The 23964-nt window shown below is 43.9% G+C and overlaps 5 protein-coding genes and 1 pseudogene across 5 annotated transcripts; 2 read left to right on the top strand and 4 right to left on the bottom strand.

Moving 5' to 3' along the window:
* Window positions 1–337: 337 nt before the first annotated feature.
* On the bottom strand, window positions 338–23964 carry LOC133059803 (uncharacterized; annotated as a pseudogene).
* Window positions 7647–8179, bottom strand: LOC133059795 (histone H2A type 1-D). The gene has a single exon (XM_061147379.1). The coding sequence runs from the start codon at window positions 8164–8166 to the stop codon at window positions 7774–7776; it is 393 nt and encodes a 130-aa protein (XP_061003362.1). The 5' UTR covers window positions 8167–8179; the 3' UTR covers window positions 7647–7773.
* Window positions 8387–14788, top strand: LOC133059797 (histone H2B type 1-N). The gene is made up of 2 exons (XM_061147381.1): window positions 8387–8882; window positions 11704–14788. The coding sequence occupies exon 1, from the start codon at window positions 8479–8481 to the stop codon at window positions 8857–8859; it is 381 nt and encodes a 126-aa protein (XP_061003364.1). The 5' UTR covers window positions 8387–8478; the 3' UTR covers window positions 8860–8882; window positions 11704–14788.
* LOC133059801 (histone H2B type 1-C/E/F/G/I-like) lies at window positions 17240–17782 on the bottom strand. The gene has a single exon (XM_061147386.1). The coding sequence runs from the start codon at window positions 17708–17710 to the stop codon at window positions 17333–17335; it is 378 nt and encodes a 125-aa protein (XP_061003369.1). The 5' UTR covers window positions 17711–17782; the 3' UTR covers window positions 17240–17332.
* On the top strand, window positions 17974–18406 carry LOC133059792 (histone H2A type 1). Its single transcript, XM_061147376.1, has one exon. It carries the CDS (start codon window positions 18014–18016, stop codon window positions 18404–18406), a length of 393 nt encoding a protein of 130 aa, XP_061003359.1. The 5' UTR covers window positions 17974–18013.
* Window positions 18550–19609, bottom strand: H1-5 (H1.5 linker histone, cluster member). Its single transcript, XM_061147371.1, has one exon. The coding sequence runs from the start codon at window positions 19567–19569 to the stop codon at window positions 18889–18891; it is 681 nt and encodes a 226-aa protein (XP_061003354.1). The 5' UTR covers window positions 19570–19609; the 3' UTR covers window positions 18550–18888.

Genomic DNA, 23964 nt, shown 5'->3' with positions numbered 1-23964 from the left:
CTACAAAGGTTTCCCCCTTGACTTTGGGTTTCTTCCTATAGCTTCTAAGATTCTAGGAAAATGCTAAGACCACCTTCAGAGTTTAGGTCTGGATTTCCTAATCTTATTCCTTTCCAATTTATTCCAATTCCAATCCCAATCATATTCCTTTCCAATTCTGTACCAAGGATCTTTTAAAATTAATTTTAAATTCGTTGTTCTGCTTTATAAAGCTGCCTTGCATGTTTTCATTGTAGAGAATATTTCTGTAATATGACTTTGTTTTTGTTGAAATGCCTTTTAATTGCATCCCATCCTCACCAACTGTTCTGCAGGATACTAGTGAGCCTATACATTTTCATCCTTTCACACTCGTGTTTACATCTGTTTAACAGTCACAGGTTTATTTCATGAGGACACATGGAGCTATCACTATAAAACCGTGCACTTCCTGTTTAAACTCGCTACGAAAGTGACTTTCTCTCTCCCTTGGTACACATTCGTTTCTAATCCATTTAACAGAAATGCCACTGTGGTTAAACCTTAAGCCATATGTATTTGGGTGATGTATTTGCTTCCATTTATCAACGTCTAGGCTATTAAACTAAACATTCCACTGGGTAGGTTACAAAGTAAAATACAAAACTATGTTCAAGACATTGCCTGGAAGCGCAAAAATGTAAGGGTGGAAGTAGTGCTTCTAAGCAGTTTAAAGTGTGTACGAAAGAGGAAGAAAACTCAAAAGCAAAGAGGCATCACAGCTCCTCAAGTGAAAGAGTGGGGGCCCTTAAAAGGACCTTTTGTTGAATATGGGAGAACGCAGACACTCAGCCGCCGAAGCCGTAGAGGGTGCGTCCCTGGCGCTTGAGCGCGTAGACCACGTCCATGGCGGTGACGGTCTTGCGCTTGGCGTGCTCGGTGTAGGTGACCGCGTCGCGGATCACGTTCTCCAGGAACACCTTCAGCACCCCGCGGGTCTCCTCGTAGATGAGCCCAGAGATACGCTTCACACCACCGCGACGAGCCAAGCGCCGAATGGCAGGCTTGGTAATGCCCTGGATATTATCACGAAGGACTTTGCGGTGGCGCTTGGCGCCTCCCTTACCCAGACCCTTTCCGCCTTTGCCGCGACCAGACATGTCAACAGAGCAGAGACTCCAAAAAGCCTAGCTTGCCAGCTTCGTGATGCACCTTTATACGTCTGTTGGCGGACCGAAGTGAGAACTTGAAGAAGGAAGGAGGCGGGAAGTCTCGCCTTAAGTGGGGGAGGGGAATTGGACAAAAAAAAAAAGAGGCCATCTCTGTTCCTTTGTTCTGTGGTGACTTGTTACCTTGTTTTAAAACTTTAGCAGTTGCTTTTGAATGCCAGCGCAAAACACGAATGTTGTGTAAAATATACAGAAAAGGCAGGGATAAAGTAATAATTCACAGATCACTGCTAGTAGCTAATTTGGTATTTTGGTGAACAGATAAAAGCACATACCCTTTCAAAGAAAATATATGCAATGCCATAAATGGCATTTTGGAACCTCCTTGCACTGATTACATTTTCATCAATTTCCCTTATTTAAAGAGAAAATGTATGTTTAACGCCTGCTTGTTGACCTTATGAATTCTTTAATAGTTTTAACAAACTCCCTAGTAATTAGTGTTTCTGAAAAATATTTTTTTTCCATTTAGTAAAAATTTACTTCTTCACTGTACTTGGGTATACTATACTGATGTTTCTAACCAAGTGTACCCGAATATATCACTCCCAAATATCCTTCTTAAGCATAAGAATTAATAAGCTGATGGTTTTGAGAAAAAGCAGACATAGGAGAAGCTATAAAAACAATTTAATACCAAGGCCTTCCCTGGTCGCTCAGGTGGTAAAGAATCTTTCTGCAATGCAGGAGACACGAGTTGGATCCATGGGTCAAGAAGATCCCCTGAAAAAGGGAATGGCTACCCACTCCAGCATTCTAGCCTGGAGAATACTATGGACAGGGGAGCCTGGCACGCTAGAGTCCATGGGATCACTAAGAGTCAGACACAACTGAGCAGCTGACACATACACTAAGGGAAATTTACATTTATATGAGAAATCTCCATTTGTAAGGGTATCTCCTTCTTTGAGCCAGGAAGAGAATGATATTAATAACTCACAAGAAACTTACCTGAGGAAGGTGCAGGACTTAAATCTGCCACACCTGGTTTACTCTGGGTTTCCTGCTCAAGTCCTATAAATGCCACTATCTCCAACATATTTTGTCTTTAGCTGAAGATGATATTTAAAGGCTCCCAGGCTACTTCTGGGAGTTTTACTCAGTTCCCCTCTGTGTATTCTATGTATACATCAGACATACATGGTATTAAACTTGTTTTCCTCTTGTAAATCTGTTTCTTATTAAGGGAAGCTCTTAGTCACAGAATGAGTGAAACTAATATTTTCATTTAAACAATTAAAATAGCATAGATAAAGGTATGAGAGTGGAGAAGTTTTTAAAAACCACAAAAATAACCTTGGGGAAAGACATTTTTTGAGAACCTCAGAAATTTGTTTCATTGAGGGCTCCATAATTCTCTATCCTTAATGCTGGCCCCTGTCCAGAGTCCCTGCCTTCTTCCAAATTGTTGCTATTTAGTCGCTCAATTGTGCCGAACATTATTGTGACTCCATGGACTATAGCCAGCCAGGCTTCTCTGTCTCTGAGATTTCCCAGACAAGAATACTGGAGTTCGTTGCCATTCCTTCTGTAGGGGGATCTTTCTGACCCAGGGATTGAAGCTATATCTCCTACATTGGCAAGCTCATTCTTTAACTCTGAGCCACCAGGGAAGACCAAATTACTGGTCCCCCAAATCTCTCAATCTCCTCATTATTCCACCATGTAATTAATATTCATCAACCCTGAATATTCATTGGAAGGACTGCTGCTGAAGTTGAAGCTCCAACACTTTGGCCACATGATGTGAAGTGACTTATTGAAAAAGACTCTGATGCTGGGAAAGATTGAGGGCAGGAGGAAAAGGGGGCGACAACAGAGGATGAGTTGGTTGGATTGGATGGCATCACTGACTCAATGGACATGAGTTTGAGCAAACTCAAGGAGATAGTGAAGAACAGGGAAGCAACCTGGTGTGTTGCAGTTCATGGGGTCAGGATCGCAAAGAGTCAGACACGACTTCGTGACTGAACAACAATATCAGTAACATTTATTTAAATGTGATACTGTTGATAGACTGGAGAGGAAGTAGGAAGTATACAAAATTAATAAATTCATCCAGATTAACTTTTTTTCCCAGATAAATTAACATCATGAATTCAAAAGACAGTGTAATTCTTTACAGCTGTTCTTTGCTTGTTAGACCCCACTGATCTTTAGGCTTCCTCCTATAGTTTAGTTAATTTGAAGTTATTCATCTAAAAATCCCTACATTTTCCTTCACATGAGCTCATCCTTGTTTAACTTTCAACTTCTCTTTGGCTTTTATTTAGATCATTTACCTACTTTATAAGGATTTTTATTACAGAACTAACACAACTTATTGACTATGTTTTATGGGCTTGTCATTGAACTAGAGTGTAGGGATATGCAAATATGAATAAAACACTGTCTCCACTCTAATGGAATATGCACAGAAATGGATAAAATACCAAACGGGTTCAAAATGAGTTCCCCAAAATGTGCCATGTTTGCACATTAATTATTTTGAAGTAAAGGCAGAATGAGAGGGTGACAGGCAGGAAGCCTAGGGGTCTCTAAATGGAGGAAATAGGCTGCAAGTGTCAGACAATTTTTATCTCTCTCTTAAGAGGTCAGAACTATGGTTTTTCCAGTAGTCATGTATGGATTTGAGAGTTGGACTATAAAGAAAGCTGAGTGCTGAAGAATTGATGCTTTTGAACTGTGGTGTTGGAGAAGACTCTTGAGAGTCTCTTGGACTGCAAGGTGATCCAACCAGTCCATCCTAAAGGAAATCAGTCTTGAATATTCACTGGAAGGACTGATGCTGAAGCTGAAACTCCAATACTTCAGCCACCTGATGCAAAGAAGTGACTCATTGGAAAAGACCCTGGTGCTGGCAAAGATTGAAGGTGGGAGGAGAAGGGGACAAAAGAGGATGAGATGGTTGGATGGTATCACCGACTCAATGGACATGAGTTTGAGTAAACTCCGGGAGTTGGTGGTGGACAGGGAGGCCTGGCGTGCTGTAGTCTATGGGGTCGCAAAGAGTCGGAAACGACTGAGCAACTGAATTGACTAAGAGACAGGAGGAAACAAACTACAAGTGTCAGATTTTTGGTTTCCCTGATAGCTCAGTTCGTGAAGAATCCCCCTGAAATGCTGGAGACCCTGGTTGGATTCCTGGGTCAGGAAGATCTCATAGAGAAGGGATAAGCTATCTTTCCCAGTATTCTTGGGCTTCCCTTATGGCTCAGCTGGTAAAGAATCTGCCCACAATGCAGGAGACCTGGGTTTGTAAGATGCCCCTGGAGAAGGGAAAGGCTACCCACTCCAGTATTCTGACCTAAAGAATTCCATGGACTGTATAGTCCAGTTCAGTCAGTCATTTCAATTGTTCAGTTGTGTCTGGCTCTTTGTGACCCCATGGACTGTAGTACACCAGGCCTCCCTGTCCATCACCAACTCCCAGAGCCTAATCAAACTCATGTCCATTGTTCGGTGATGCCACCCAACCATCTCATCCTCTGTCGTCCCCTTCTCCTCCCACCTTCAATCTTTCCCAGCATCAGGGTCTTTTCTAATGAGTCAGTTCTTCGCATTAGGTGGCCAAAGTATTGGAGTTTCAGCTTCAGCATCAGTCCTTCTAATGAATATTCAAGACTGATTTCCTTTAGGATGGACTGGTTGGATCTCCTGGCAGTCCAAGAGACTCTCAAGTCTTCTCCAACACCACAGTTCAAAAGCATCAATTTTTCGGCGCTCAGCTTTCTTTATAGTCCAACTCTCATATCCATACATGATTAGTGGTATAACCATAGTTTTGACTAGACGGACCTTTGTCCGCAAAGTAATCTCTGCTTCTTAATGTGCTGTCTAGTTTGGTCATAACTTTTCTTCCAAGGAGCAAGCGTCTTTTAATTTCATGTCCTAGTATAGTCCATGGGATTGCAAAGATTCAGACAGGACTGAGCGATTTTAAATGTAAATGTCAATTGAGACCCTGTAATCTCAAGACAAACTCTGCTCCTCTCTTAACTACCTAGGAGAATTCAAAATGGGTGTCTTTCCAGGCTTCCCTGGTCGTTCAGATGGCAAAGAATCTGCCTTCAGTGCAGGAGACCTGGGTTCCATCCCTGGGTCAGGAATGTCTCCCAGAAAAGGAAATGGCTACCCACTCCAGTATTCTTGCTCAAAAAACTCTATGGGATGGAAAATCCCATAGAGAGAGAAACCTTGTGGGATGTAGTCCATGGGGTTGCAAAGAGTTGGACATGACTGAGCAACTGATACTTTTATTTCCCAGAATTATTACCAGAGAAAAATTTTGAGTGACCCAGTTGCATGGTAGGGCAAACTATTTAACCAGTATTTGCTTTTCCTCTTATTGTTCTGTGAACTTCCCTGTTGTACTTGGAAGCTGTTATTGAATTCCTTAGCTCAGAATGGCATATAAACTTCATTTTACATTCTTTTTTTGAACTGCCCACGTGTGTGGGTTTTCCATATGTATGAAATTCAATTTGATCTTTCTTCTGTTAATCTATCTCATCATGTCAATTCGATTATTAGACCTGTAAAAGAACCTTGGAAGGGTAGAAGAAAATTTTTTCTCCCCAATAATACACAAAAAAATCTAATATGGGAGTATACTGCCCAATGCTTACATAGTAGTCCAGTCTGCAGAGAGGGAAATTAATGGGAAGACCAGTTTCAAGAATAAAGTTTAAATAATACTTTCATAAATCTTCCGCCACTCTAACTGAAGTGTACCTCTTATGAAGACTTTGTAGCATAAATTATGGGATTCTTCAGGATCTAATTGAAAGAAATATCTAAATTATTTTGGCAAGATTTTTGGAAAGTTGTGTTATCTCCATTTTTAAATACAAGTTTTATTTTCTTTCTGATTGTGTAGACAGTAAAGAACAGTAAGTGCTTCATCCAATGAAATTGGATTAATAGTCCATTACAGTCCATAGAATTCTCCAGACCAGAATACTGGAGTGGGTAGCTGTTCCCTTCTCCAGAGGATCTTCCCAACCCAGGGATCAGACTCTTCTAACACAGGGATGGGAGCCAGGTCTCCCACATAGCAGGTGGATTCTTTACCGGCTGTGCCACAAGCGAAGCCAAATTTTTAAAAGCTCGGTTAATATGTGGAATTATAAGTAATGACATAGCACGCTTGAATATTTTATTTAAACCACAATTTATATTCATTTATCAAGTATTTGATTATAGGTTCATTGATTCCATGAATAATAAAGGCATTATTTTAACACTGTGATGGTCCTTGCTGTGGGGAATAGAAATGATGCAATGAAGGAAATGTTACTTCTTGCATGATCAACATCAATAACAATAACCACAGTATATTTTATTTTTAAAACTTGAAGATCTCATAGGCCTTCCTTGGAGCTGTATCATTTATTCTTGAGAGTTCTAGTTCTGAGATATAGATGATTAAAATTTACAGACTCAAATAATGCACCGACTTTTTAAGAGAGAAAAACTGAATAATTAGATTCACTGAAATCAGGATTCGATTCTTCCAACATCAAATAAATTTAAAAGAAAAAGGAAAACCTCCCGATTGTGATTGTTGTGGTCACTGTTATTACAAAGAATATTATTTACATGTGATTGCAATGAGATTTAAATATAGGGAATAAAAATATTTCAGGAGACTCAGAAAACTTATTCCAGTGGACTAGGAATGCGATAGTAATCCCTTTTATTAAAATGTATTCATAATGAAAACCAGATTAGCTGGTGTGGAGAATTGAAGGCCCTCTTAGTGGGCTTCCCTGGTGGCTCAGATGGTGAACCATCTGCCCGCAATGCGGGAAACCCGGGTTCGATCCCTGGGTCAGGAAGATCTCCTGGAGAAGGAAATGGCAAGCCACTCCAGTATTCTTGCCTGGAAAATCCCAAGGACAGAGGACCCTGGTAGGCTACAGTTAATGGGGTCGCAGAGTTGGACACGACTGAGCGACTTCACTCACTTTAAAAGACTCTCTCTGAGAGCAGGGTGAGTGATGATAGTGAACAAAAATCGTTGACAGCATTAGGACTCTAAGAACTTGGCTTGCTGATTTATCTTATGTGATTTACAATGTCTACCTTGTCTATCTGTTAAGGCACATCTACCTAATGGGTGAATAATTCATGTCTTTTACTTCACCAGCATTGATGTAAAGAGCCCACTATAAGGTGTATTCTTTGCCTGAAGCTACTTGAAACAAGTAATTTACCTTGCTGAGTTACTATTCTATTCTCATCTAGTAGGGTGAGTGGTGCGCCCTAAGACTCAATTTAACTAGGAGGGGAGCTAGGCCCGTCATGTGGTCCTAAGGTTTTGTCTCAGATAGCCATTTTACCCTGCCAAGACGAAAGACGTTAATTTTGCCCTCATAGGTTTAACCTAAAACTTGAAAGCAAACGTTTGACTTTTTAGAAGGCAATTTTAAGTGACTTAGCGAACTTTGCTACAGGATTACTCAACACCTTGCTATTCGAAACAATAGGATTTTGAAAGTACAGGTCTTTTCTGATAAAGTGGGTGGCTCTGAAAAGAGCCTTTTGGTTTGGACAGGTTTGAGTTCTACACAACGCCAGGCTTCTACTTGCCCTTGGCCTTGTGATGGCTCTCAGTCTTCTTCGGCAGCAGCACCGCCTGGATGTTGGGCAGGACACCACCCTGAGCGATGGTGACTTTGCCCAGCAGCTTGTTGAGCTCCTCATCGTTGCGGATGGCCAGCTGCAGGTGGCGCGGGATGATGCGCGTCTTCTTGTTGTCTCGGGCCGCGTTGCCCGCCAGTTCCAGGATCTCGGCCGTCAGGTACTCCAGCACCGCCGCCAGATACACCGGGGCCCCGGCGCCGACCCGCTCGGAGTAATTCCCCTTGCGGAGCAGCCGGTGCACTCGGCCCACGGGGAACTGGAGCCCGGCCCGCGAGGAACGGGTCTTAGCCTTTGCACGAGCTTTGCCTCCTTGCTTGCCACGTCCAGACATGACGAAAGTACAAACTCACAATTGTGAAATATGAGTGTAGACAACCAGACCTATCTTATAGTCTTTACTGGGCGCGAAAATGACGGTGGACCATTGGCTAAAGCTGCAGTTTCACCTAACCCAATGAAACCGTGAGTTTGAAATACGCTTATTTTAATTGGACAAAACTATTATGTGACGTTTCCAGCATTCAGCACCAATCAGACGCCTGGTATTACTCACTTCCTCCTTTAAGAAGCTGTGAAGGAAGCGGGTTCTTACAGCTTCTTTCTTCCTGTGGCTTTTGGGCTCTTTGGCAGTAAACTCCCGGCCATGCCTGAACCCTCTAAGTCCGCTCCGGCCCCGAAGAAGGGCTCCAAGAAGGCGGTGACCAAGGCGCAGAAGAAGGACGGCAAGAAGCGCAAGCGCAGCCGCAAGGAGAGCTACTCCGTGTACGTGTACAAGGTGCTGAAGCAGGTCCACCCGGACACCGGCATCTCGTCCAAGGCCATGGGCATCATGAACTCCTTCGTCAACGACATCTTCGAGCGCATCGCGGGCGAGGCGTCGCGCCTGGCGCATTACAACAAGCGCTCGACCATCACATCCAGGGAGATCCAGACGGCCGTGCGCCTGCTGCTGCCCGGGGAGCTGGCCAAACACGCGGTGTCCGAGGGCACCAAGGCCGTCACCAAGTACACCAGCTCCAAGTGAGCCGGCCCGCCACGGAGTGATCGGTAAGCCTTGGCCTACACCCCAAAGGCTCTTTTCAGAGCCACTCAATCTTCTAAAGAGAACTGGCACTCACTTTATACAGTAGGTGTTTCTTAATATGCTGCAAAGTAATAAGTCCCAGTTTTTTGTTTTCCCTTAAACAAGGGAAATTTGTCACAGTTCTGGAAGCCAGAGGCCCAAGACTGCTGTTAACAGGGGTGGTTTCTTCATAGGCTTGTCTTTGGCTTCCAGGTGGCCATCTTTTCTGTCCTCACTAGGTATTCATTCTTTTCACATTTCCTTTGATCTTGTTAGAAGTTGCTTCCTCTGTAATGTAGGTGGTGCTGCAGCAACGCTGGAGACGTTTTTGTTTATGTCGAGAAGGGTCAGGTTCACTATCAGACAAATGTAGTAAAGAAAGTAAAATACCTTTTTTCCCAAAGTAAAATCAGCTCTCCTTTACGTTTGAAGTTGGCAAAAGGTTTCGTTGACCATGGCTTGTCCTCTGCATCCTTAATTTTAACGTGTGTGTGCCTGAGTAATGAGTTCCTTGGAACACAGTAACAAAGTTACAAATCGTATTATTCACTTGTCTTTTCTTTGGGGAGCGCTGCTGGCTTTTTTCCCCTTTCCCTGAGTTTAAATGTGCCAAGTATTAAGTTAAAAAGGCAGAAGCAAAACAAACGGAAATGAGAATCTAATTTAAGTTAACGCACAGATTAGGCGGATGCCACGTTTTGTCGATAGCCAATCCAGACGCTGCGCGCGCAGTTTGAAATTTACTAACGGTGTCGCTCGTGACCCCATCCTAACGGAGAGTTCTGGGCCAAGCAGCTTTATGGGAAGAACTCTGCCATTTTCTCCAAACCCTGGTTTCTTTCTTTTTTTCCAGCATGTCTCTGGGATTTACTTTTGCTGTATTAATTGCGATAAATTTTTTTGAAATAGAGAAGGACTGTTCCCCTATCCTCAATTCAGGAAGATAAAATTCCATCTCTTCATTTTAGGCCCTAAGGAATGGCATATTTAAAACTATTTTGGTTTTTACCCGGAATCAAGGTGGCAATGCTTCCCCCCAAAAGTATGTTATTCTATCAAGTGACTACTTGATACAAAAATTAACATTTGTTCATATTGCATATGAAAATATATAGGTGACCTAACATTTAATTTGCAAAATGCATATATGAGTAGCCATGAAAAGTTTAAAGCCTTACTATGTGGGAAAACTACTCAATCTTTGCCTAAGACCTCACATTCAGAATTAATAGGTATAACCTACATCTTTGGAAACTTTTTTTCACACTAGGTGATTTATAATTTCAACTTTCTGACTTTTTATATTAGGCATATTAAAAAGAATAATTTTAATGTAGGTTATATTAAAACAGACAAAATATTTCCCAGAGGATTTCCTCATGTGCTTAGAATGAAGAAAAATATACATTAATTAAAGATCTTGTTTTAATTCTTTAAAAATGACTTTATATCCCGTCTGCTTTAATTGTGAAAATAATGCAGAATAGAGAGTATAGGCATGGCCCATTCATACATAAAATGACAATGTTCACTATAAAGTTACACCTTAATACTAGGAATATGTATATGTGATGTGAATCTGGAGTTACATCTAAAATATAGGTCAAATATATCAGTATCTTTTACTAGTTAGTTCTTGTGGAACAGTGTTTTGAGAATGTGAGGTGACGTTGAATGGCAGAGAAGAATAGCAAAGAAGAGTGAAGTTATCAGCTCAAGAAGAAGACTCTGATTTGAAAAAATTTTATTTTGGGAAAAGATTAAGAAAAGAGTAACAGTGAAAAGAGTAACAGGCCCTTAGCCTTTGAAAATACATTTTTTAAAGTTTGTTATTGCAGTGTTCTAAGTTCTCTAAGGCAGCCGGGCATCACACAAAGCAGTCTAACATAAATCTTGGTCTGGAGATTTCCACCTCTATTCAGGAATCTAAAGTCCTTGAAGAGGAACTAATTACAAGTTTTGAGACAAAGGAAATCCTGATGGGTGTAAAATATGTATGCTTACTCAACACAAGGATGGGTCTCCCATGTCTGGAGGAACAATAGAGTTAAGACGAGAGAGGCAAGAAAACCTGAAAGTAATGCTAACTTGAGATTTAAACAGAACAATTAATAGGCAACCACTGGAATAGTTTGGCATATATAAAGCCATGAATCCATAATAATAAGCTATTGGAACAAATACTATATAATGAACTGAATAAGAAGTTTACATGGTGTGTCATGTTGAATAAGAAGTTTACATGGTGTGTCATGTCCCAAGTTCTTGTGCCCTATGTCATGGATATGAGTGTCTTCTCCAGAAGGTGACTGGCTTTGCATTCTTAAGGTTTTATTGTACTTATATTAAGGAAAACTTAACCTCCTGTGATGCTATAAGGATCAAGTCTCAAAAAAGATCTTCCTGAGAATCTCACTGATGCTTTGTTCACTAAAATTTCATTTCAGGAGAGCAAATTGCATTTTAATGATTTCCATTCTTGGAAATCCATCCAAGCTCTAATTCCCAAGGCAGTCTTAAATTATCCTGTGTATCAGCTTCTACCTTAGCTATCCCCAACACTGCATGCGTGCTCTGTCACTTCAGTCATGGAAACGATACATCTCAAAAAAGTGCATACTGTATTTGAGTCAAATTTCTTGAACGTTAGGCATTTCATCTGGCTGTATATTTTTGCAGAGTTCACACTGAAGAGCTTAACATTCAGACACCTTCACCTCACTATCAAGGACATTTTTATCAAAGCTATCACCCCTGTGATCACATTTTTTTCCCTAAAACTTTGACTTATGCCTTGTTTTCCAGAACCACATCCATCACTTTGCGATCCTGCTGAAGCCATCAGTGCAGTTAAACTCAGAGTACTCAGAGCAACGTCCACTGTGGATTCTTCACTTCTGTCATCCTGACAGTCCTCTGATACATTTTCATTGGATCCAAAATCTTGGTGGAGGAAAATCCCTGAACACTATCCTGACTTCTTAAGGTGGAATGCTTATCTCCATAGGCTACGTGAGACTGTAGCTGTTGCTTCCTTCAAACCTAGTGTTAAATTTAGGCAGGGGCCACACCGTGGAACATAGACTTCTAAAAGTCACAAACCATGACTTTGAATAGTTTTTCAGTTGTAATTTGGTGGAGGTAAGAAATATAGAAGAATAGATGCCATTTATCTGTATCATGTGCTGCTGCTCTGTTTCAGACTTCAGTCCATCCTATGTAGGAAGGTGAAAGCTTGCAATAATCCTTTAAGGCCACTCTCATTCCATATCTGTTTTCTAGATGAACAAACTAATGCAGAGAGAAGGGGAGTATTTTGTCTAAATAGCTAGAGGATCAATGACAGAGTCAGTTTTTAAGCCTCATGGTAGTGGCCATCACTGTAAAAATGATGTATTTTGTGGTCTTTTGTTATCATTAAATTCTTTCAAAACAAACAAATGGAGATGGGCCATTTGTATTTGTTTTAATAGTGAAAAAGTTGGCATTCTTTATTTGGGAGAAAAAAAAAGTTTGTCCTTCTTGTTCCCAAGAACAGAAAAGAAAAAAAAGGACAGCTTATTATTTTTTTTCTTGGTGAACACTGGTCCAGCTCTCTTTACAGGGTCCTGTAGCCCTACTCCTATCATCATACAGTTAATAACTTTTGCCTTTCCTGTGGGAAACAAGCATGTATAGCAAAGTCTGCCTGTTGATTATAATACTGAAATAAAAAAAACTGAAACCTGTTTCTAAGTTTTCCAAAAGACAGTGTTTGAAAATTACAACTTAAATTCACATAGTGCTTGCACACAGACTGTATTTCATCTGTTGGAAATGTGTGCCAATTTGCTGTTACATCATGCTACCAAGGAGCAGAGAGAAACCTGCCCACTGAAACTGCTGTGAGAGACATGGAATTATACTTATATCTCTTATCTGACCATCATTTCTGTCTTGAAAGCAGTAGCGGTAATGAAATTGACAAGAGGTCCCTCCCTGAAGCAGCAGCCCAGCTGAGAAGACCCTTTATATTCATTTTCCTAGAGGGTCAGCAATTCAGATTTCCCCAAGTGAAAGGCTTAAACTTTCACTGTGGATGAGACCTGAATGCTGTTTAATTATTTGCAGTGGATGCTATGTATCTATGTAATTATTTAAACATTAACCTATCCTTATTCTTAGTTTCTTTTGTCCTCATTCCAAAGGACCAAAACTAGGCCTAGTCCAGGGAAGGGAGTCATAAGGTCCTGATTTCTATGGGCTGGTCCTGATTTCTATGGGCTGTTCTACTTAAAGGAAGGCAGTTTTAATGGGGAAAAATCTTATCTTCCCCCCTATCAAAATGTAACCATATTTAGGGATAGAGTCTTTAATTAGGTAATTAAATTAAAATGAGGTCATTGGAGAGTGATTGGGTCCTGATCCAATATGACCAGTGTTCTCTTAGAGGAAATTTGGACACAGACATAGAGGGAACATGTGAAGACAGAGGGGGAAACATGGCCATCTGTGCTAAGGAGAGGGCCTAGAACCTGTCCTTCCCTCATGGCCCTCAGAAGGAAGTAACCCTTTTGGCACTTTGATCTCAGACTTCTAGATTCCAGAAGAGTGAAAAAACAATTTTCTGTTTTTTTAACCACCCAGACACCCAGACGGGAGTACCTTGTTAATGCCAGTGGTGAAAGTGAAGTTGCTCAGTCCTGTCCAACTCTGCGACCCCTTGGACTGCAGCTTACCAGGCTCCTCCGTCCAGGGGATTTTCCAGGCAGGCATACTGGAGTGGGTTGCAATTTCCTTCTCCAGGAGATCTTCTCTACCCAGGGATTGAACCCGGGTCTTCCGCATTGTAGGCAGACACTTTAATGTCTAAGCCCCCAGGAAATCTGCCGGTAACAGTAACATAGCAGCCAGTAACATAAATATAATGCTACAATCCCAATCCTCTCTTTACCTGTAGACCAAAGATACTATTAGCACTTACCTCCTTAGATTGAAAAGTTAAATAATGCACAGTATCTAAAGATAATATGCACTTAACATATGGCAGCCAATAACTAATGTGACTTTTTCCCCCTATATGCCAAAAGCAAGATGTAAATGCCATATAATTTACTCCTTGAAGGCAGATATTTGAGTAAAGAGCCATAACATAAACTCTGACTTTCAGCAATCCTGTAAATGACAAAATATTAGAGCAAATGAAATAAAAAAACTTACAGATGTATAAGGAGAAAAGCAAATGAAATATATGAGAATAAAATGCTTAAGATGGAAAAACTGAATAGAGTACCAAAGCAGGTCATTCTGATATGCTGAACTAATAAGAGTGTACCTGAAAGCAACCTAAACAGGTAGAAGTAGAAGCCTCAGGCAGAAGTAGCATAGGCCCCGGAAAACCATTTGAGAGTGAAGTTATGCCAATACTTGCTAGCTGGGTATGCTGGATTTTACTTTAGTGAACCCATATGTATGATCAAGCCACACAAAATGGCTGTTCTCTTGCTCTGTACATTCCCTGCTTGAACAGCCCCTGCTTTACATCATCCCACTCATAGGATAGGACTGACCTTTTTTCTTAATCATAGAGATTAAACTTAAGTGCTTGCCCCCTGTTCCAACCAGTAATTGTATTCTTAGAACAGAATACCTCTAGCATACTGGGTTAATAAAGAGAACCCTCGATGGTTGTTAACCAAAGGAATTGTGAAGGAGGTCATCTGTTGGTTTCCCTAGTAGTTGAGAGCCCACATGACATCCATTCCCACTGTAACTGGTACACCTTGCCACCCTACCCCCATGAAGACTGCTGCCTTGTCCTGTCTGCTGTTGGTACACAGTGGGGAGTCATTCTAGAACTCTGCTTCAGACCTGTAAGATACCCTAGCCAATAAACTATTGATGTCTCTGTTGCTGTCTCCGGACATTTTCTTTGGTCTCAAGGTTGGGGGATTACAGGACTTGCAGGACTACAGAGTACAGCCTGACATCGTGATTCTCCTGTAAAATGGAGATAATGATGCAGCCCGAGTTTCCTTAGGACCTTATGAGATGATATACACTGCTTCCAAGTGTGTTCTTGGGAGCTGGATGAGGTCCGCAAATGTTACTATGAAAGAGACATTACATAGATTTTTTTCTCTTTCAACAAAATAAGTAATTATTTAATTGGAGAAATAAAAAGTATAATAAATGTTTCACCACAGAGTGATCTTCTCTGGGTCATACAGTTAAATAGTACATTAATTAACTAGTATTTTTTTTTTTTTCACAGCTCTACTAAGTACCATTGGGAGCATGGAAATTTATTGCTAAGTAGTATGTGGACTCTGGTATTTAAAATGTTGAAACAGAGAGTGAACATTGTGTTTTCTACTCTCTTTAAGTCTTTCTGATTAAGTAACGGGAAGTGTTAATTTGGTGCTGGTAGGTCTTCAAGGCCTAATACATATTAATCCTTGCTCGCTTCCCTGATCTTTCTATGTAATAACAAACAACAGTTTTCAGGCTCAAAGTGCATGCTCTTGTTCAATCACAGCTGACTCTGCAACCCCATGAACTGCAGGCTGCCTGGCTCCTCTATCCATGCAATTTTCCAGGCAAGAATAATGGAGTGAGTTGCCATTTCCTCCAGGAGATCTTCCCGACCCAGGGATCCAACCTCGAGTCTGAATTCTCATCACTACACTACCTGGGAAGCCAAACTAGTAGGCAGTAAATAGCATATAACTGAAGTTGAATAACATATATGAGCTTCCCTGGTGGCTAAGTGGAATTGTCCTGCGTTGCAGGAAATGCTGGTCCGATCCCTGGGTCAGGAAGATTCCCCTAAGGAAATGGCAACCCACTCGTGTTCTTGCCTGGAAAATCCTATGGACAGAGAATCCTGGCGGCCTACAGTTCGTTTGGTCACAAAAGAGTGGGAAACAACTTAGCGACTAAAGGACCACCACTGGGAGACTGAACCTTCCTCTGGGAGAAACAGTGAAAACAGTGGCTGACTTTATTTTGGGGGGCTCCAAAATCAGTGCAGATGGTGATTGCAACCATGAGACTGACAGCATATTAAAAAGCTGAGACATTACTTTATCCTCAAAGGTCCGTCTAGTCAAGGTTATGGTTTTTCCAGTAGTCATGTATGGATGTGAGAGTTGGACTATAAAGAAAGCTGAGTGCCAAAGAATTGATGCTTTTCAACTGTGGTGTTGGAGAAGACTATTGAGAGTCCCTTGGACTGGAAGGAGATCCAACCAGTCCATCCTAAAGCAGATCAATCCTGAGTGGTCACTGGAAGGACTGATGCTGAAGCTGAAACTCCAATACTTTGGCCACGTGATACGAAGAGCTGACTCATTTAAAAAGGCCCTGATGCTGGGAAAGATTGAGGGCAGGAAGAGAAGGGGACAACAGAGGATGAGATAGTTGGATGGCATCACCAACTCAATGGACATGGGTTTAGGTAGACTCTGGCAGTTGGTGATGGACAGGGAGGTCTGGCGTGCTGTGGTTCATGGGGTCGCAGAGTCGGACAAGACTGAGCGACTGAACTGAACTGGGAGAGAAAATGCCATCCGGTTACTCTCCTTCAGGTCTCAAAGACTGCCTTTTCATTTAGAATTTCTCCCTTATTACAAGGGGGAGAAAAGGTAAAGAAAAAATGAGTGAAATGAACTGTGGAGCTGACTCAGAAAGAAACTGATATGTTCTAGATTTTTCCCTTATAGAATGTGACCATGTAAAAAAGTGAACAGAAGTGCCATTACCAAAAGGGGTGAAACATTTAAACTTAAGAACATGCAGCATCATCAAAGTACATGAAAAATCTAAAGGTAGGACAACCTACTTCTATGCGTGCTCAGTCAATAAGTCGTGTCCAACTCTTTGCGACCCCCATGGACTGTAGGCCGCCAGGCTCCTCTATCCATAGGGTTCTCCAGGCAACAATACTGGAGTGGGGTGCCATGCCCTTCTCCAGCGGATCCTTCCGACCAAGGGATCGAACCCTCATCTCCCTGTGGCTCCTGAATTGCAGGTAGATTCTTTGCCGCTGAGCCACTGGGGAAACCCAATGCTGCTTTTATCTACTTCTAGAGGTAGAAGGCAATGGAACCCCACTCCAGTACTCTTGCCTGGAAAATCCCATAGCCGGAGGAGCCTGGTAGGCTGCAGTCCATGGGGTCGCTAATACGAGTCGGACACAACTGAGCGACTTCCCTTTCACGCACTGAAAAGGAAATGGCAACCCACTCCAGTGTCCTTGCCTGGAGAATCCCAGGGACGGAGGAGCCTGGGAGGCTTCCGTCGATGGGGTCGCACAGAGTCGGACACGACTTTAGCGACTTAGCAGCAGTAGCAGCAAAGTTAGATAAACTAAGTGCCAGTTCTCTTTAGAAACCGTGGATGGCTCTGAAAAAAGCCTTTGTAAGTGTTGGAGCCTGACCAAGCAGCCAGTGGCTCACTTGGAGCTGGTGTACTTGGTGACGGCCTTGGTGCCCTCGGACACCGCGTGTTTGGCCAGCTCCCCGGGCAGCAGCAGACGCACGGCCGTCTGGATCTCCCTGGATGTGATGGTCGAGCGCTTGTTGTAATGCGCCAGGCGCGACGCCTCGCCCGCGATGCGCTCGAAGATGTCGTTGACGAAGGAGTTCATGATGCCCATGGCCTTGGACGAGATGCCGGTGTCCGGGTGGACCTGCTTCAGCACCTTGTACACGTACACGGAGTAGCTCTCCTTGCGGCTGCGCTTGCGCTTCTTGCCGTCCTTCTGCGCCTTGGTCACCGCCTTCTTGGAGCCCTTCTTCGGGGCCGGCGCGGACTTGGCTGGCTCAGGCATGACTGACAGGAATTACAAGATCGCAGAGAGAAATAGAGGGATCTCCCAGCGCGTCCATTTTATAATTCAATATGCAAATTAATTTTGTAACGTTCTGTGTCTGATTGGCGAATACTCGTAGTGACATCACTTTCAATTTTGTCCAATGAAAGTCCTCACTTAAAGGGCCTACAATTTACTCTGCAAATTTAACTGCAACTTTACCCAATGGAATAGCTTCTTTTTCGCGCCCAACTGCAGCTATAAAATTTGCAGTTTTCTTTCACTTTAGCCTCTTCTGTTGTAATCTTGAAGGGTTGTAGTATGTCTGGACGTGGTAAGCAGGGCGGCAAAGCTCGCGCCAAAGCCAAGACCCGCTCCTCGCGGGCCGGGCTCCAGTTCCCCGTGGGCCGAGTGCACCGGCTGCTCCGCAAAGGCAACTATGCCGAGCGGGTCGGGGCCGGGGCCCCGGTGTATCTGGCGGCGGTGCTGGAGTACCTGACGGCCGAGATCCTGGAGCTGGCGGGCAACGCGGCCCGGGACAACAAGAAGACGCGCATCATCCCGCGCCACCTGCAGCTGGCCATCCGCAACGACGAGGAGCTCAACAAGCTGCTGGGCAAAGTCACCATCGCTCAGGGTGGTGTCCTGCCCAACATCCAGGCGGTGCTGCTGCCGAAGAAGACTGAGAGCCACCACAAGGCTAAAGGCAAGTAAGGCATCAAGAGCCACGCCTTCCAAACCAAAGGCTCTTTTAAGAGCCACCTACTTTTTCTCCTGAGGAGCTGGGACAGTAGTCTTCATTTAACGTACTTGTACTTTCTTGTCAGTGCTGCTGCTGGTTGCTTATCAATCGCTTCAGTCGTGACCCCGTAGACGGCAATAGGCTTCCCCCTGTCTCTGGGATTCTCCAGGGGAAGAACACTGGTTAGTGGGGTGCCATTTCTTATTCTAGCGACCTCATGGACCCAGGAGTCATTAGGCTCCTCGGCCCATCAGACTTAGGCAACAGTTTGCTAGTTTGCTGCTAGAGAAGTCCACTATGATGGACTTTTACTGGGTAGGAGGAAATTGGGAAATTATATACAGGAAAGAATACTTTCTTGGCTACAGACTAGGTCAGTGCACAGCTGTTTTCCAGAGATCTCTGGGTGGCTCTGAAAAGAGCCTTTGGGGTTTGCTTCTCAAGCGCCAACTTCCTACTTCTTCTTAGGAGCCGCCTTCTTCGCCTTTGCAGCTTTGGGTTTTGCTGCCTTAGGCTTGGAGGTTTTAGGTTTCGCCGCCTTTGGCTTAACTGCCTTGGGCTTCGCGGGGCTCTTAGCAGCCTTCTTTGGCTTTGCCGCAGTTTTGGCCTTCTTGGGGCTCTTGGCCACTTTTTTGACGCCAGAAGCCGCGGGCTTTTTCGCTTTCTTAGGCGTCTTCTTAACGGCTTTCTTCGCTCCCGCAGCCTTCTTGGGCTTCTTAGGAGTTGCCCCTGCGGGTTTCTTGGCTTTAGCAGCCCCCGCCTTCTTCGCCTTGGGCTTGGCCTCCCCGGCGGCCGCCTTCTTGTTGAGCTTGAAAGAGCCGGAAGCCCCGGTGCCCTTGGTCTGCACCAGGGTGCCCTTGCTCACCAGGCTCTTGAGACCCAGCTTGATGCGGCTGTTGTTCTTCTCCACATCGTAGCCGCCGGCTGCTAGCGCCTTCTTGAGCGCAGCCAAAGAAAGGCCGTTGCGCTCTTTGGAGGCAGCGACAGCCTTAGTGATCAGCTCGGAAACTGGGGGCCCGGTAGCCTTGCGCTTCGCCGCCCCACCGCTCGCGGCCTTCTTGGTTGCTTTCTTCTTGGCAGGAGATTTTTCCACCGGCGCCGGGACGGCCGTCTCAGCAGGAGCGGTTTCCGACATGGCGAAAGGAGAACCTGCTAGAAGAAGAGAAACTCAAATTCCAAAGAGCAAGTTTTGCAATGCCGTCTTGCGCCGGCCCGGGCTTATATAAGTCGGTGCTGCCCTGTGATTGGTGGAGCGTCCGATCCACCGCCCTCAGGCAGCCGCCTTTCGTGGTTGGACTCCCAAACTTGTGTTTGTTAGTCCCCAAAATTTGATTAAATGTTAAAAACAGTGGTACAGAATTTGAGTCTTTGAAGCTTCAAAGGAGGAAAACAGCCTCCAAGTTCACATACTTGTTTGTGTTTTTATGAATCACGCGCAGTTAATGAAAGATATTTTTAAAAATCCCTTCAGCTTTTCCTATAGATCCACCGAACCTAAGGCATCGAGCTACATAGTTGCATATTGCAATAAAGTTTTAGTAAGTATCAAGTGAATGTTTTTTAAAAGGCTTTGTTGCCAAGTTCGGCCTTCGATTTTTGCAAGAGGAAAGACAGTAGATTCCTTGGTTTTGCTTAAACTTTGCTTCGAACTGCAGCAAGTAACACAGGTGCAGGTCGGCCAGTTGCCTACAGCCACAAATTAAGCATATAGATTTCACTTTAAAAACCGTTTTTGCCTTCCAAGGAGTTTCCAGGTGCCAATATCTTTAGAGAATGGGATTTCGCGGCTCGGACTAGTTCTGTGGTCAAAGTGACTTCTTCCATGAGGAGTAGAAATTGCTTTGGCTTCAGAATCCAATGACATATCTTCAAATTCAAACAAATTTAGTATGTTTTTGATTGAGATGCTTTTTCCCTTTAATTTGTAAGCAAACCCATTAAAATAAGAAGAAAGAACTTCTTTTTAACCCAGAGATGTATTTTAGAAAAAACCCTGAAATCTTAAAAATTATTCAGGGGCTTCCAGCAACACTGGAAAGGCTGTTTAGATGGCATGGGTCTCTCTCCGTCTTTCAGAAGCTGTTTTCCTCCTTTGGAGCTTCAGTACTTTCCACCACTCTCCCTCAAACTCCAACTCCATCTCCACCAACATTTAACAAATTGAATGGTCAGGAACACCTTCTTTTGTAGGACCTCCGTGTGGATATTTCTGCATATTTAATGAAGACAGACTTGCATCTTTCAGTAAAATAATTGGCCTCTGACTATAAGTGTGGATTGGATAGTAAGGGAGTAAGTGGAGATTGTAGAATTTTAAGAGAATTCAGGAAAACGTTAACATCCAAGGGACCTGAGGCAGTGACTGTGAGGTGAAATGGAGGGTGATGTTTGTTATTTATTGAGAGGGGGAAGCTTGGAGAGGATTTTGTCCATGGATGCAATGATGATTAGGGTCTCTTATGCATTCCAGTCAGTTCTTTCTTGTGAAAACCTGTAGGCTGACATGCTTCATGTCTTCAGGGGTTCCTGGAGTTGAAACTATAGCCTACTGTGGCCAAATCTAGACAGTGGCTTAGTTTTGTACGGCCAAGGTAAGAGTTTTTCTATTTTTAAGATGTGTCAGAGACTATGTGTTACCTGCAAAACCTAAAATATCTACTTTATGGCTTTCACGGTCTTGAATTCCTCCTCAGATAGTTCATGTTATTCCTACAGGTCTGCCTTTTTCAGAATTATGCAAACCCAGATCTAAAGAAAAGGTGGTCTTAAGAAAATGTTCCAATCAAGCATTTCCCATTGTTTCAATCACAAAACTTTTCAGAAAACTTGGGAAGGTTGGGGGGCGGGGGTGTCTGCTTTACAGAAGAGGGGCATAGTAGAGCTAACATTCACTGAGCATTTAGTGCCAGGTTCGTATGGTCTACGAACTAATTCATTTGCCATATTTGACACCTGTTCTAGGTGATTCCCAAAGAGAAGCTGAGTAATTGGGCAATTGGCTGCTATAAAGCTCGAACCTCGACCACTATTTCTTCCTGCAACAGGGAGACAGGAGAGACATTATTTGGAGTCAAGTTGTATGGTACTGCTTGGCAAAAGGTGGGGGGAAGGCGCTGCATTTGTCATTATAGAACTATCCGTAGAAAGCACCAGTTAACAAGGAATGGGCCACTTCTTCAGTCACTTCCTTTAGCCAAGGGTTAAATATTATCACTTTAAAAAATGCTTCCCCTAAAAAAAAAAAAAAGCTTCCCCTAGAAACAGTTCAATAGACTGACTAGGAGCCCAGGATACAACCACTTCTGCATAGTATTGACGTGGCACAGTATTGTGTCCACAATACGTTTCACTTAAAATTCACGGCGTTTTTCATGTTGGTAGTATGTATACTCGACAATGAACAGCTCCTTTTTGCTGACAGTTGAGGGGCTCTTAAAAGAGCCTTTGGGGGTAGGTATGTGTTAGTTGGAGGAGCCATAAAATCTATGCTCTCTCCCCGCGGATGCGGCGGGCGAGCTGAATGTCCTTGGGCATGATGGTGACGCGTTTGGCGTGGATGGCACACAGGTTGGTGTCCTCGAAGAGCCCCACCAGGTAGGCCTCGCACGCCTCCTGCAGCGCCATCACGGCCGAGCTCTGGAAGCGCAGGTCGGTCTTAAAGTCCTGCGCGATCTCGCGCACCAGCCGCTGGAACGGCAGCTTGCGGATCAGCAGCTCCGTGGACTTCTGATAACGGCGGATCTCGCGCAGAGCTACCGTGCCCGGCCGGTAGCGGTGCGGCTTCTTCACGCCGCCGGTGGCCGGCGCGCTCTTGCGGGCCGCCTTGGTGGCCAGCTGCTTGCGTGGCGCCTTGCCGCCGGTGGACTTGCGAGCCGTCTGCTTAGTGCGAGCCATCGGTAAGTAGTGCCAACTACCTAACACTGATGGGAGCGCTTGGTCGTCCCAAAATATATAACGAACCTCGCGTTTTGATTGGACAATAGACTGCTGCCTCCCCGCCCTTCCACGCCCATTCTTTCTGGGTTTAGGACGCATTGTCCCGCCTCTACTTCGGACCCTAGGATTATGTGGTGAGGGAGGAAATATCTTGTTGGCTTTCAAAAAAAAAAAAAAGCCTGCAGGATGTATCCAAATTCCTAAACTTATCACCTAGAGCAGGGGTCCCCAACCCCCGGGGTCTAATTAGTGATCTGAGGTGGAACTGATGAAATAAAAGTAAGGATAAAGTGTGCTAGTCTCTCAGGAGTGTCCGGATCTGTGGTCCAATGGACTAGGCTACCAACCTCCTCTGTCCATGGGATTTTCCAGGCAAGAATACTCAAGTGGTTTGCCGTTTCCTACTCCAGAAAAATAAAGTACACAATAAATTTTCGTCGCTCTTCGGTTACTCAGCCGTGTCCTACTCTTTGCGACCCCATGGACTACAGCATGCCAGGCTTCGCTGTTCTTCACTATCCTTTGGAGTTTGCTCAAACTCATCCGTTGTCAGTGATACCATCCAAACATCTCATCTTCCGTCGCTCCCTTCATCTCCTGCCTTCAATCTTTCTCAGCATCAGGATCTTTCCCGATGAGTGGGCTCTTTGCATCACGTGGCCAAAATTATTGGAGCTTCTAAATGAGCTTAAATCATCCCGAAACCACCCCCCCACCCAGGCGCGTGGAAAACTGTCTTCCACAAAACCAGTTGCTGCCGCCGAAAGGGTTGGGGACAGCTGGCCTAGAGAATCTCCAAGTGTCTTGTGTTTTAGATATAGGATGTTATGATTGAAAAGTTTGAATAACATGAAAGGAGTGTTAGGTGGAGGCAATGTAGTTTAAATCAGTCCAGTCACCACGTTCTGCCCCAGAGCTCTAAGAATCTAATAGCTTAGCAAAGCGAGAGTTGGCTACCTTTTCCCTTTAAACGACTTAATATTTTAGTTATTGGTAGCCATACTGCTTGTGAGTTACATTACCCTTGGAAGTGCAAGACAACAGAAGGTTATTGTACCTGGCTTACAGGAACACAGGAAACCATGTCAAACTAAAATCTGCCACTGCTGGTGACAGAAATAGAGAACTGGAAGTTATGACCACACTCTAATTCTACTTGAAAACAATGTTCCCCACAACCTAACGACTTTAGCGCTTACAGCTCTTTAGTCGAGTTAGTGGGTGGCCCTAAAAAGGGCCTTTAAGAAAACGACAGTTAAGTATACAACTTTAACCGCCGAAGCCGTAAAGGGTACGTCCCTGGCGCTTAAGCGCGTAGACCACGTCCATTGCGGTGACAGTTTTGCGCTTGGCGTGCTCAGTGTAGGTGACAGCGTCCCGTATCACATTTTCCAGAAACACCTTCAGCACCCCACGAGTCTCTTCATAGATGAGACCGGAGATTCGCTTCACACCACCACGACGAGCCAGACGACGAATAGCGGGCTTAGTGATGCCCTGGATATTGTCGCGCAGAACCTTGCGGTGGCGCTTAGCACCCCCTTTCCCGAGCCCCTTACCACCTTTGCCACGACCAGACATCTCTGCAACTTGA

This window comes from Dama dama, chromosome 7 (genome assembly GCF_033118175.1).
Source record: "Dama dama isolate Ldn47 chromosome 7, ASM3311817v1, whole genome shotgun sequence".
Taxonomy (NCBI): Eukaryota; Metazoa; Chordata; class Mammalia; order Artiodactyla; family Cervidae; genus Dama; species Dama dama.
The sequence above is the reverse complement of the archived record's forward strand: the minus strand, read 5'-3'. Positions and strand labels throughout refer to the sequence as shown.

Coding starts and splice junctions, on each gene's coding strand:
- LOC133059795 (XM_061147379.1), bottom strand. CDS start 8,166: ATGTCTGGACGTGGCAAGCAAGGAGGCAAAGCTCGTGCAAAGGCTAAG.
- LOC133059801 (XM_061147386.1), bottom strand. CDS start 17,710: ATGCCTGAGCCAGCCAAGTCCGCGCCGGCCCCGAAGAAGGGCTCCAAG.
- LOC133059792 (XM_061147376.1), top strand. CDS start 18,014: ATGTCTGGACGTGGTAAGCAGGGCGGCAAAGCTCGCGCCAAAGCCAAG.
- LOC133059797 (XM_061147381.1), top strand. CDS start 8,479: ATGCCTGAACCCTCTAAGTCCGCTCCGGCCCCGAAGAAGGGCTCCAAG.
- H1-5 (XM_061147371.1), bottom strand. CDS start 19,569: ATGTCGGAAACCGCTCCTGCTGAGACGGCCGTCCCGGCGCCGGTGGAA.